This window comes from Armigeres subalbatus, unplaced genomic scaffold (genome assembly GCF_024139115.2).
Source record: "Armigeres subalbatus isolate Guangzhou_Male unplaced genomic scaffold, GZ_Asu_2 Contig191, whole genome shotgun sequence".
NCBI lineage: Eukaryota > Metazoa > Arthropoda > Insecta > Diptera > Culicidae > Armigeres > Armigeres subalbatus.
This window is the reverse complement of record NW_026942739.1, coordinates 23,803-37,888: the sequence shown is the minus strand read 5'-3', so window position 1 is coordinate 37,888 and position 14,086 is coordinate 23,803. Positions and strand designations below refer to the sequence as shown.

General features: G+C 38.5%; 2 protein-coding genes across 2 annotated transcripts in view; one reads left to right on the top strand and one right to left on the bottom strand.

Moving 5' to 3' along the window:
- Positions 1-728: 728 nt before the first annotated feature.
- Positions 729-2,750, top strand: LOC134203518 (uncharacterized). The gene is made up of 3 exons (XM_062678375.1): positions 729-907; positions 979-1,795; positions 1,852-2,750. Exons 1-3 carry the CDS (start codon positions 825-827, stop codon positions 2,662-2,664), a joined length of 1,713 nt encoding a protein of 570 aa, XP_062534359.1. The 5' UTR covers positions 729-824; the 3' UTR covers positions 2,665-2,750.
- Positions 2,751-3,196: 446 nt separating this feature from the next.
- The window catches only part of LOC134203517 (protein sax-3-like), a gene marked incomplete at its 5' end in the record, with an annotated part of 34,689 nt that continues 23,799 nt past the window's right edge, over positions 3,197-14,086 (bottom strand). The window contains one exon of the mRNA XM_062678374.1: positions 3,197-3,573. The remainder of the gene's footprint in view (positions 3,574-14,086) is intronic.

The window sequence follows — 14,086 nt, the reverse complement described above, 5'->3', positions numbered from 1 at the left end:
CCGACCGTTCGAAATAGTCGCTTCTTGAACGGTCGTTGAAATCGCCGTTTTAATCTTCACACCCATCTTCATAGTAAAATCTGTCAAAACTGACAAGTCTGCCACGTGCTTTTTGCTGTTTCCCTCGGACTTCTCTTTCTTTTTCCGATGTTTTGATAGACAAGGAGCAAAAAACAAGGTAATCTACCAAACATTTATTGAGTTTGGCAAACCTTGCTGGAAAAACGAACGTTTGAAATAGGCAAGTGAACCGACCTTCGAATCCATTGGTCAAGTAAATCCACAATCACAATATGTGCACGGAAGAAATAAACTACCCAATAGTGAGTTTAATTCACCCAACCTCGAACATCCGTACGGGAAGCCAAAATTGAGTAAGTAGGGTCGAAGTAGTTTGCCTTTACCCCCATGTTAAAAAAGTACCCAACGGAAAATTTATTGACCCAAATTTAAGTTTAATTCACTCAATTTCGACCTCAGGTAATAAAACTCAAAATTGGCTTCCCGTATTGAACTGGCGTCGTTGGATTGTTTGGCTCTTTTGTTTTTGACAACAAAAAAAAAGAGTGGATGAAAGCGAAGAGAAAAAATAACTCAAAAGTAAGTTTAAAAGTACTCAATTTTGGGTACTTTTTTTCTTCCGTGTGTGAGATAAATATAGTCAATATAAAGAATTTTCTCGGTGTATGAAAATTGTATCTGGCATCCCTGCAGTAAAGTGGCAGCAGTTTGTTTATTCCGTTGAATCTGCCCTTGCGTTGCGATTGAGTTGATTGAGTCAAGTTGTTTCGGTGGCTATTTCGCGAATTCTAAGCAAACACACAATGGGTGTTAAACATTTGGATCATTTCATCCGCAACAAGGTGGATAACGGTTGCTTCAAAGTAAACATTGCTGATGAAGTTCGGTACGATTTGATTTTTATTTTCCAATCATTTGATTTCTTATTTTTCAATCATTTAATTTTATTACCTTCAGGAAGTACCACAACAACGCTCCGCTTCCACCGCCAGTGATAGTCGTCGATGTGTGGGCCTTGCTTGGCGAATTGATGGGAATAGATAGAGAATCGTTGATATTCGGTGCGCGCTTCAATGTAGGCTTCTGGATCATCGACGGTTTCCTGCGAAAGCTCAAATCTCTTGATGTGACGCTGGAGTTCTTCGTGGATGGAAGTGTGCTGGACTTCAAGCTTGATACCTGGTCCCAGCGGCGGGATAGGGGATATCAGGAGATGCTTGAGCTGATCGATGCTGTTGATATGGGCGATGATGTAGAAGCGATTCTGGCAAACCACGAAGCTCCTTCTTGCTGCTACGCTATAGAATATCTCGCCCGAAGGCACGGTAGATTGACCGTTTCGTTGGAGAAGGAGTGTGATCAAGAGCTGGCTGCGTTCGCTTGTAAAGCGAACGCTCTGGCTATTATTTCCAACGACTCCGATTTTCTGATTTACGATGGTGATTGGAAGTATTGGTCATCCAGGGATCTCGACATCACTAGTTTGGACACGCTGGAGTACAATCGTAAGGCGTTGTTGAAGCATTTGGGATTAAATTTTGCGCAAATGCCGTTGTTCGCTACTCTTTGTGGTAACGATATTGTGGTGCTTGAAGAATTGAAGCGATTCCACTACAGACTTGGAAAATACTCGGACAAGATGATAAACGTAGCCAGATTCATTCGTCAGGGGCCAAAATCAGTAGATGTGAGCAAAGTTGTGGAACAGGCGTTCGGACCGCGTAACGCGCATGTGAAGGATCGCTTCCAAACCAGCTTGGATTTCTACAAAACGGTAAGTTTTTATCCAAGTTGTATTCTACGTCGCCACTAATTCCCCAAGTTTTTTAGGACTATTCCACAGTTACCAATCACGAGGAATCGCCTCAAATGCGAGAGATTTTCCTAAAGCATCCCAACACGTTCATGTATCAACTCTGGCACAAGAAGCCTTACACCGTTTCGTTTGGACCGGTTGATATGCGCAGGATAGAATTGGGAGAACGACTCCCCAAATTCGCCCTCCGCATTCACTTGCGTACAGCCGGGATCGTTTTGTATCACCGCGTTGAGCATCGGAAGTCCTACACGCACCCATTCGTCATCAAACTTGACCATGAGCTCAATCACAAACTCCAACGCTTCTTTGTGGAATTTCCACCCACTGATGTCCTACCTACTTTGCCGGAGCTCTTTTCATCCGATCCGACTGTCGGGGAAAATCTCCATGATCGAAAACTGCAACTAATTAGCTGGATCGTATCCGAACGATTAGACTACCGTCAACTTAAACCCATATTACGGCCTTTGCTTCCGACGGTTATCACTCTGTGCAATTTGATGGAGAACCACGTCCTCCAGCTGTTCGAGGCCGATCTGCTGCTGCACGTGGCGTATCAGGTGGTGACTGATGACTATGATCCCGCAACGATGGAAATTCCTACCAAGGTGCAAAGCCGCCCGTTTCGGTTGGTGTTTTTCTACCGGACCATGTACCGATTCGTGGTTGAAGCGATGGGTTGCATTGGGTTGAACCTGCAGAAATTCAGGGAAGATCCCCCTTTCGACGGAGTGATGTTTCACACGAAATATGAGGAGTGGGCTTCGTCAGAGGTGAAAACGACACCGATTGCGCAATGGCGAATATATGCTCATCAGTGTTGATGATTTATTCGTTACGTTTTGAAATGGTTTGTGAGATCGAAATATAAGCATTTTGTATTTGAAATAAAATTTATAACAACTTCTCGAAACAACATTTGTTTTATACATGCCTTCTTCTATTCTCTCGTTTCTTCTCAAATTTTATAAGTCTCTGATATGCATTACACTATTAAAACTAAATTGTTCAAATTACTAGTCCAACAAATTTCAGAAGATTCAAATCAAGGAAGATTCAACAAATGGTATCCAGTGCGTCAATGCTTCTGAGAATTACATTCTAACTAATTACCTATTTGTAAAATCAAAAATTCGACCGGAATAACCGTTTGAAAGCAGAATTCTGTTCAATGCGATTTAACTCATCAAAATAAATAACCCGATACTTACGCATATGTGTTTCGCCCTGAAATCCACTTCCAGCCTCAGGTAATACGGGAACAGTGTATTTGCTTTTATTGATTGAATGAACAAAAATTAAAGAAGACTTGAAGGAATTGTCATCAGAGTCAATTAGACGTAGGCTACAAACATGTTTATGCTTTTATGAAATCTTTATATTGGTATTTATTTTGTCTGTCCGTTTGAAGTTTTGATAAATAAATATATTCACTACTCATCTGTCCCTAGTTGGAATTAGTTCGTTTTTTGGTTTTGTTGTTCGTATTATGAATGTGCGCTTTCCAAGCATTTTGTATTCTATGTTTTTGTAAATATATCTTGTCTGAATGAATTGCAGTGTCTTTCTATTTTATCTAAATAATATTTTCAGCATTGGCGCCGTTTTCTGGTAGAGAACTTTTTACACTTTAAAAGTGGATTTGCTCATCCAACGGCACGGTTTCATCGCAAGAATCGTTCCCATTTTCTAGAGCGGGAATGCTCAATCCGGAGAATGTGCCTGCTGGTAACCTGTGAGGGATAAAAAAAAATAAAAAAAAGAGATGAAGAATTTCTTTTGAGTTCGTTTTTCTATAAAGAATAGTTGAATCAAATTATTAATTGTTCAAATTGAAACAAAATGTTTTTTAAAGTCTACTCAATCAACTCCCAATTGGTCGGAGTTGTGCAAAATTGCAATAAGTACCAAAATTTCTCATTATTTTTCGGATGTTTTTTTTTTTAATACATTGTTAAAGTATACCACCGCTAATCGCAAGTCAGCCTTATATGAATAGGAGATCCAGCAAAGATGTTTGTGTTGATAGATAGGTATTGTAGTGATGTATAGATGGTTGGATAATTGGATTAAGAAATATGGCACTAAAATATATTTACAATGTGATTGAAAAATGGATTTTAAAAAACATAGATACCTTTGAAAAAATAAATAATAGATGAAAATTATCCATCCTTCAATCATCAGTCTTTCAACGAATTTGGATGAGTGAAGTCCTGTTTTGAAGGATGATTCATTAAGAGCCAGTTCGCGAGAAGCGCGACCCCCTTTCCAAGGGAGGTTGCAACAATGTTCTCCGATTTGGATGAAATTTTCAGGGTTTGTTCATATATGTAAGAGAAGGCATTTTGCAAATTTTCAGATTTTTTCATTGAGGGGAAGTGGGGTAAAACGACCTTTCAAAATAATTGTTCAAAAATTGCCAAAACCCAAAAAATGCAATAACTTTGGTAATGAGTGACCGATTTTGTTTAAATTTTGCACGCCTTTTCTACTCATTTAGTACTTTATACCAAGTGGGCAATATGGTTATAAAGTTGTTTACTTTAGGAGAAAATTGACTTTTTCTCGATAAAAAATTGTCGTTTTTCCAAAGGGAATATTTTTCACCAACAGATCTAGGATAAAAAACTAAATTCGCAAGGCAATTAAGGAACTAAAGAGCTTTCATCTCATATATAATGCAGAAGCGCCAACTCAAGAATTTCTAAGAAAATCGCAAATTTTCTGCATCACTGTTTATTCAAAAGAAAGTTCGCACAAATTTCGACCCTACTTATGTTGATGTTTTCCGATCTGGTGAAAACTGTCCAAACTTTTTTGTCTAAGTAGAAATTAAAAATAAGAATTTTCCATTAGGGGAGTGTAGGGTAAAATAGTCCTTTAAAAATAAATGTCAAAAAATTCATCAATTTTTTAATGTGATTTCTAGCAGAAAAAAACATAAGCTTAAAACACTATTTCTTCTTCCTTTCAATTCATCTATATTTTTCGTCTCAATAGATACGTGTATCCTTCGCTGATCTATATTAGATAGCAAACTATTTGCAGAACAATTTTTAACAGAAGTAAAATAGGACCAAAATAAGTGCCTTAAACAAAAATGAACGGATTCGGCGAAAGTGCTTGTTGAGATTTTTTGGAATTAGCTACAATTACTGTGGGTACCGGTAGTGATGTTGCTTTTACAGCTATGCGAAAAAAAAACAATTATTCTTAACGGCAAATGAGCAAAATTCATAAATTTTTATATGTGAGCTCAAGCAGAATATACATTAGTATAAAAACATGACGTATTTCCTTTCCAACTTGAAAATTTATTGAAACTTATTTCAGTGCGTCGACTTAAGAACAATCAATTAAATTATAAGTTTCTGCACACTGCACTGTTTGTTTGCAAGCCAGATTGTGAGAATCGAAACTCCATTTTATCGTTGTTTCAGCATCTGGCTGAAACTTACAAGGTTTATCTCTATATGTAGATGAAACTATTTGGCAAAATATTAGGATGGGGAGAGAGGAGTAAAATAGATCTCCAAATATTAATAATGTTACGAAACAAGATAATCGTAACCACACTTCTTAAATTTGATTATTTCCACCCAACTGGCAACTAACTACACAGAGAAAAAAAAAGTTGTGTTTTTAACATGTTTCAATTTTAATTTAAAAGTCTGCAAATTTTGGTATTTTTGAGTGCTGAAATTTTTCAGTCAAATACAAAATCGTTGATTTAAAAGCTTTTTCCTTAATTCAAAATTGTGATTTTCACAGTTGGAGCACTCAGAACAAAAATTGTAAAAATATCAAACTAACTTTCATATTTCATATTTTCGGCAACACCGACAAGAAAAAAATAATTCAACTGGCAGCCCGCGATGATGTGTCATAATAGAGATCTGAAAGAAACGGAGTTTTCTCTTTTTCGATTTCCAAAGTTTAATTTCAATTTTCAACCGACAAAGTGGGGTACCTGGTTGGGAAATTAGAGGAAAACCGCGCCCTGTTCACCAAACCGAAGGATATTTTGAGGAACAAAAGGCCAGGTACGTTTTTATTTGCGGTATTTTGATTTTTCAATGGAGTTTTCATGGGAGATCAATGTGCTTTTTTTCAGACGACTGAAGTGCAGCACGACCCTCGGCACGACCTACGTACACTGCATGAAAGGTATGGCCCTCTGCTAACGGAGAGAATCGACGAGCTAGAGGGAATCGACGAGCTGGAAGGGATCGTGTCCATGCGAAAATGGAGAAAACCTGAACACCCGATGAGGAGAACCGGGAAGCGGAGTGAGGCGACCGTAATGAGAAGTAATAAGATGAGGGTTCGTGAGTGATGGCAGGCTGCTGACAATGGTCAATGAAGAGCGTTTCATTTTCTGATAGTTTTTGTTTTTTCGCATTACTCAATACAAGGAAAAAATAAAGTAAACAACATGTTTAATTTTGAAAATTTGTTTATTTCATTTATTAATTGTATTAACAATACTAACTTAAATTCAAAGCTAATAAATCCTGTTGTTTTGAAAGCATCACTAGTTAATACAAATAGAAAACTACATCTCATTTTGAGAAGAAAACTTTTGTTTTGACAAACTATTGGTTCTTGCCGAATCACAGTTTTTGCATTGGTAACTTTAACAGTTCAAAACTTTCTACTGAAAATCACCAACTCATTTTCTTAATTTTACCAACGATTCTCTCAATTTTACCAACGATTTTTTTTTGTGTAGTGATTTAGCTAGTTTGCTTCGAAATTCTTCCAAGCGTAGAATTTTTATGGTTTTTTATCTGTCAAAATTAAATACTTCACAATCTCTTAATCTCAGAAAATAACGTGAACTGGTCATCTAGTCATGTCATTTCTATAATATTCCGGCGGAGGTATTGTAAACTTAGGGCCGTCTTAAACACCCGTTCAAAAATATTGTCCCACCAAAATATATTCCCACCAGTTCCTCCATATATGGGTGACGTCTTAACTGCAAGAACGATGGTTCAAGAACGACGTAAAGCAAAATCCAATGCTTTAGCTAGTTTCCATCCATTCGGAAGTGAGAACATTTGTTTTAGTACTTCAACACGGTAGTCTATTCCTCGGTGAAAAAGCAATAGTTAGATTTCTCAAAAAGTATTGCAAGCAGTTACTTCCCAAGCACTACTTCTTAGCAAATCACACATTGGATGGTTGTTTGGAAATATGTTCATATAAGGTTAGAAAAGATTTCAAGAGAAAAAGGCTGGTATTTAGGGCATCATTTTTAAATCAACTAGGGTAACCGTACCCTTAGTGGAGGTAGAGGGGTTTTAATAAGATTTATCATATTTATATACTTTACGTTGGTTCCAGTTGATGCAACGTGCTTTAAATATCCTGTTGAATGCAACTTATCCTAAGATTTCACTTGAAGAACTATTTAAAACAATGATTTTTGCTAACAAACTCCTTTGTACCTATAGTGGTGTAACTGTACCAATAGTGGCGAGTCTCATAAGAAATCAATGGATAGCACCACTATGGGAACCAACATTAATTTTTACCGCCACCAAAGGAATAGTGTACCCATTAGTGGTAAAACCAAAATTTGGTAGTTTTTGATGTAAAATAACATCAATCTTATTTTTGTTCGCAAATTTATTAGTTTATCTATTAGCTAAGATTTTAAATCTGTAAATTTCCCATAATTACGATTTAAAAAAATATATTTTCTCTTATGGATCTACTAATACCTCCACTATTGGTACCGTTACCCTATACAGTCTTGTTAAGGTACTCAAGCACTTTCAGGTGGTGTAAATTAAGCCGAGAATAAAACAGTTTTGCTTGGTAATCTTTTAATTAATTGATTAAGCGATCTACAATTTATATACTTTATCTATGAGTGTAGAAACGTGTATCCTAAAATTTGAAGTATTTTCATTAGGGGTGTGTTTTCAAATTGTCAGACAATTGACACTGTATCCTATTCAATTGACTTCTCCAAAGCCAGAATCACCAACACTAATGTCACTGTGTAGGATGTAAAGTGGGTGGTAATCCAGTTGCAGCAAAACTATCACAAATACTTTAAGAGGAATACAGCGGAATCACGCACACTTTTATTCATTTGGAGAAGTCAATAGCATACACATTACATTGTTACGCTCTCCGTGTAAAAAAATCAGCTCGTTGTAGAAAAAAAAGTTTTTTCCCGTATCGTGCAAAATGAATGCAACTTTGTTAAACTTTGGAGTGTTTTTCACACAGTTGTGTAAACATAGAATCGAGGGTATTCCATTACCTATGAGATAAAATTGACCAACCCTTGAAAATATGAACACCCGTATAGTCCATTCAGTCAAACATTTTGTTTAGATTCCTCTGTAATATTAGCTAGCAGTTTGAAGGTTAGTAATTCAAAATGTATGAATGGTACACGGTTTGGCGTTTTTGCACAATAAACTTGCAGAATTTGGTTCAAATTTATTATGATGGAGGATGAAAGAGAGTTATGAATACCGCAAAAAAACAAGCATATGGTAACCTGATGCAAGTACAAAAGAAAAATATAATCTGAGAAGCAGTTCCACCAACAAGCTATGTTTAAGGTCACTCTTGACAGAATCCAAGTTACAAAGTGCTCGCGTTTTCGGGGGCACACCACTCGATACGGAGGCGGCGGACAACTGTCATTTATATAACTTTACTATATATAACTGTGTGGCGTTGGGCAGGCCTATAAACATGAACAAGTCTAATATACTGTTCTTCAGTCACATGACAGATCGTAGCAGCCATCGCATGCAAGAGACACATTCACGGTCAGTCAATTCTTCCTTCATCACGAGGTCAGTCGCGAGTGCAAGCAATGTAAACATGATGGGTGATTCGTATGTGCGATGTTGAATTGCACATTTGGCGATCCTGCCAGGAGCGTGTGCTGGCGTTGCTTGTGGAATCACCCATCATGTTGTGTAAAGATGTGTGCTTAGCAGTTTTGAACGAACTTCACGGGAAGCCGAAAAGAGGTTGGAGCGGCGAAGCTTTTTTTTTTGCATAGGTAAGGAGTAATGTTTTCGTTATATTTGTGTGGATGCCACTCTCGGGCTGAGAGCCGTTGACTTGAGAGATTCTAATTTTCAAAATGTTTTGCTACAGACCCGCAACTCTCCTCTCAGTGCACACATTGCGATTTCTCACGTGGAATTGTCATTGTGTTGTTTTTTAATTAGTTACAACTATTTCTTCAATTTGCCTCATAGACTAACGCAAAATGAACTCCCCCAAGAAATTATGACGTCTGAGCGGGTCGCATAATGAACGCAAAATGAACTTTTGTTCGAGAAGACGACCCGCTCAAATGTCAAAATCCTTCGGGTGAGTGAATTTAATGAACTCCTGCACAGGTCTATTGCATAAGTGATTGCGCCGAATGTAAAATTAATTCATACCGTTCACTTATTGAGTTTTGTTGGTAGTTAGCTATAAGATATTTTATGAGACGTATAGCGCCAGCCCGATTATTTACATTTAAGGTTTTGTTTTGATATGATTCTGCTTGAACATTCCGGTAGATCCGAACACAAAATGATGTTTGTAACGTTTTACTTTTTATTGATGTTTTCTTCAGCATTTTATGCCTAGAATGTAATGACATGAATAATCTAGCAACAAACAGGCAAGACTGACATTTCTAACAGAAAACAAAGAAATGCTTTGTAAACAATGATAATGCTAAAAACCTCAATAGTATGAGTTTATTTTTCACGTGTACTTTCTCAATTGCGCCTAGAATGCACACATCTATGCGAAGAATACAGTAGACGTTCGATAACTGCAAGTCATTTAACTGCAATGCTTTTTAACCAGAGGAGCGACATCCAATTTTTTTACTATGGATTTTGACAGGTTTGCCTGTTCGTTCTTTTTTGGGTGATAAATTTATCCCCCAGTGTCAAATTACCCCAATACTGATTTATTTTGCAATAGTATGTGCGCGAATTTTGAATGTTTTCGTTTTTACAGGAGAATATGATGCAAAACGCCCATGCCACTTAATAATGCAACATGATACAATCATGATTTAATAGAGAAAAAAGGAACAAACTACAAAATTAAAACTATTTTACACTCGATTCCTTGCTTTAAACTTAAGAATGTTCAACTTATTTGCTCATTTCTTCAGAATGCTACTTTCACAAGGTACTGTCTATGCTTTTGTTCGTTTTATATCATGTTCACCCTCGTAATTGTTCATGTTGAATTCGCAGTACACTCGTATTGGTGACTTAGAAAAGATGTGACAAAGATGGCGTAGCTTGTCATCCCCGTGTTTTTAACTGCAATTCGATAGTTGCAACAGTTTTGCAGTTATCGGACCGCTAAACATCAAACTGATGTCAGACTCATTGACAGCTGCATTGCGCTGCACATTTAGATGCACTTTTATTGCATCTGACGTCGATTGACAACCGTTTGACGTCTAGAATGCATTGCAGTTATCGAACGGCATTCGTTAACTGAAAAGTAAACATTTTGCAGTTATCGAACGGCTACTGTACTTGTATACAGCTTATTATGGAGATTTTCTGACAATGATTTTTGATGTTTTGATTTTATCCACCGATGCTGTCTTTGGGTGCTGTTCTTGGACATTTGAAAAACATCGGATGTTTGGACGTTTATGTGCTGGCATTTTATGGTTTATACTCTTTGATTGGTATGTAAAACAGAGTAACTTTCGTAAGGCTTTCTTTAGATTAGTTAAATAGAGTAGTAGACTTGGTAGTAGAAGAGTAGATTAGGATTTGTTTGTAGATGGATTATTCCAAGTGTGCGATGGGTGAAATATGATTGACTTCGGAGCAAGGCGATATATGAACCGGTTTTAGTAAAGCTTTTTAAATTCAAGTATGATTATCAATACACACACAATAAAATTATTGATAAAATTGAAAGTACCGTTGAAAAAGTATAGGAATGATTTTAAGTAAGAAAATGAAAATTTGAAATTTACTTATGAGAAAGAGTTGTTTCATAAATTACTATTTTCAAATTCCATTTTCAAAACTATGTGTTATGTTCAATGTTGTTGTTTTCAGAATTTTCTTTTTGATTGCAATAGTTGAATTTGCCGAAAATATGCAATCGCAATGCTTCTTGTATCTGAGTGTAGTGAAATCGAATGATACTGTGACATAAAATATCTGCAATGCCGCGTGGATTAGATGTATTGTGCTTAGGAAGCAATATTTCGATTAGGTGAATTTTATTGGTGGCCTGTGTTGCCAAAATTCGTAAAAGTAATTTTGGATATTGTTGATCTTTCTGTTGAAAAATTTAAGGATGTTAGTTCAGCGAGGAGTTCAATAAATAGAGTTTTAATGTTTTAGTTAAGCGTGAAAAGACACCCTCGTTCAAGTGTTTTTCCTCTGCGTTGGTGGGACGCCCGCAAGAAAAATGTGTTATTGTGGATTGGAATGATCACAATTCAGCGTGGTGGGACGCCCGCATTCAGTAGATTCTTCCTCTGCGTTGGTGGGACGCCCGCAAGAAGAATGGTGTTATTGTGGATCGGAATGATCACAATTCAGCGTGGTGGGACGCCCGCATTCAGTAGATTCTTCCTCTGCGTTGGTGGGACGCTCGCAAGAAGAATGGTGTTATTGTGGATCGGAATGATCACAACTCAGTGTGGTAGGATGCCCGCATTCAGAAGATTCTTCCTCTGCGTTGGTGAGACGCTCGCAAGAAGAATAGTATTACTACAGACCGAAATTGTGAGAACTCTGTAGTAGAACGTCCGCAGGCAAGATTTGAATTTCCCCACAATGGTAGAACGCCCATAAGAATTAAGATTCTATCGTGGATTCGTAAGGTGCTCGTGGAGATTGTTTGCATTGAGAAAAGATATCCGCCTATAGTTAAGAACAGTTTATCAATACTATTCCGGATCGGTTTCTAGTTTTTGTTGCTGGTTGTTTGACATTTATAGTTTCATATTGAAATAGACGTATGCTCAAAGAAAGTAAAGGTAGTATTAGTACTGATGATTTTTACTAGACGCAAAAAAGGGTTATTTAAAATAGTGTTTAATGATTACGAAATTAGACGCTCGCTGTACAGTAATGCGCCGGAAGTGATCGTTTGGTTCAAGATGCTTTTTTATTATTGTGAGAGAGTATTCCCATCATTAATAATATGTCGTTAATGTAATTTTTTTCTTTAAACATAGATGCCAGTCGTTATTTTTTTTAGAGAAGAGGGGAGATGTGTGGCGTTGGGCAGGCCTATAAACATGAACAAGTCTAATATACTGTTCTTCAGTCACATGACAGATCGTAGCAGCCATCGCATGCAAGAGACACATTCACGGTCAGTCAATTCTTCCTTCATCACGAGGTCAGTCGCGAGTGCAAGCAATGTAAACATGATGGGTGATTCGTATGTGCGATGTTGAATTGCACAATAACTGTCATTTATATAATTTAATATAACGCAGCAAAGCTAAACCAACAAAAATGACAGTTGTGCACCGCCTCTGAATCGAGTGGTGTGCCCCCGAAAACACGAGCACTTTCAATCTTGGATTCCGTCAGGAGTGACCTTAAACGCTACGAAATTGCTCATTTGCCGTTAAGAATAATTTTTTTTTTTGCATAGCTGTAAAAGCAATATCAGTACCGGTACCCACAGTAATTGTAGCTGATTCAAAGAAATATCAACAAGCACTTTCGTCGAATCCGTTCATTTTTGTTTCAGTTTGCGAAAGACGTGCTAATGTTTGAGGCACTTATTTTGGTCCTATTTTACTTCTGTTGAAAATTTGTAACCGTTCGCAAATCGTCTGAGGGAATTATTTAAACTTTGGTGGCTTTAGCGCCACTCTCGCGTACGAGAGACCACCAGTCTGTTGACTTGCCCGACTATTTTTGAGACAATTCCTCAGGGGAAATCCTCGAACGGTTGCTGGCTGAATTTTCAAAATCACCCGCTGTTACCTGGAAAACCACCCTAAAATCCTTTGCCCTGATTACCCTTGTAATCACTTAAGCTCGCTCAACAATAAACGCAAAATCAAAAGAGGAATCGAAGTCTGAGATGCAATTTACCAACGAAATAACGGAAACGTAAAAGAGAACAGCAGGTTCTCACGGAACTGCCGAAACAAAATCAATTGACTCTCAGAGCTTCAAATTCAACAAATTTATTCAGACGACTTCATTCGGGTTGGACGGGGTTTTGTACTAGCTAGGGGAAACTAATTCATGGCCATGATTATTCAAGTTTCCACGTACCTGCGCAGGATTTTTGGTAGCGATGACGGGTTCTGGCGGGTGCCGAAGACGGAGGGCTTTCCGGCAGAGTGCCGAAGACGATGTTTTCCGGCGGGACGCCGAAGACGAAGGTTTTCCGGCGGTGTGCCGAAGACGGAGGTTCTTCCGGCGGTGTGCCGAAGACGAAGGTTCTTCCGAAGACGAAGGTTCGTTGCTGGTGACGCAGTTGTCGCGATGGCGTCGTAGTACCGGCGACTTGCCAGTGGGCGTTCGATGCTCCACACGATGGCGGCGTGAGCTTGTGTCAAAATGGCCGAACTAAAGGTGCGGAGGGAGTGGCGGCTGGACGGAAGGCTTCCGCTTTGAAACCGTCGAGAGCGTCCGGAATGACCGTTCCCTCAAACTAGTAGCCCACTTTCCCTTACGACCCGGCTTCACGTACCTTTCCGATTCACCGGGCGAGGACTAAAAGAAAGCTACTAATTCTCGGTTCGGGTTCGGTTCAGCGTACGATAATTGGTGACGTACGGGAACCGCGCTCTCGACACCTGACCACCAGGGGGGTTGTAGCGAAATGGTGGTCTTATCGACAGTTTTAGGCGACTGTCGGGTGAATTTCGCTCGACTATCTCACGAACTGCACTCCCCTCCGTTTGACTACCTCGGAAGGCGGGCCTTAGCGGACACACAAGCTCAATTTGGTCGCACCGCGACCCACAGCAAAAAAGGACGGAACCCCAATTCGACTCCGCTGGTCGTCACAAAATTCCAGCCCGTACAAAAAAAGCGCCTACGCGCTGGAAGTCCAACGCGAATGGCAAACGTTAGTCGTGTGCAAAATTAAAGTCATAAATTAAAATTACCTTTCTTTGTCTCTATATCTGCTCCGGCAAATGGAGAGAATCGCAAAATTGTCAGACGCACTGACCGAAATAAGCAGCTATCTGGAAGACACCAAAAGATTTTGCTTCAAGCACTTCACTTTACA

What these genes read in the sequence shown, in the direction of transcription:
- LOC134203518 (XM_062678375.1), top strand. Translation starts at nt 825, where the DNA reads ATGGGTGTTAAACATTTGGATCATTTCATCCGCAACAAGGTGGATAAC. An exon ending in AACATTGCTGATGAAGTTCG is followed by an intron (nt 908 to 978) that starts GTACGATTTGAT and finishes TATTACCTTCAG; the next exon opens with GAAGTACCACAACAACGCTC. An exon ending in GCTTGGATTTCTACAAAACG is followed by an intron (nt 1,796 to 1,851) that starts GTAAGTTTTTAT and finishes CAAGTTTTTTAG; the next exon opens with GACTATTCCACAGTTACCAA.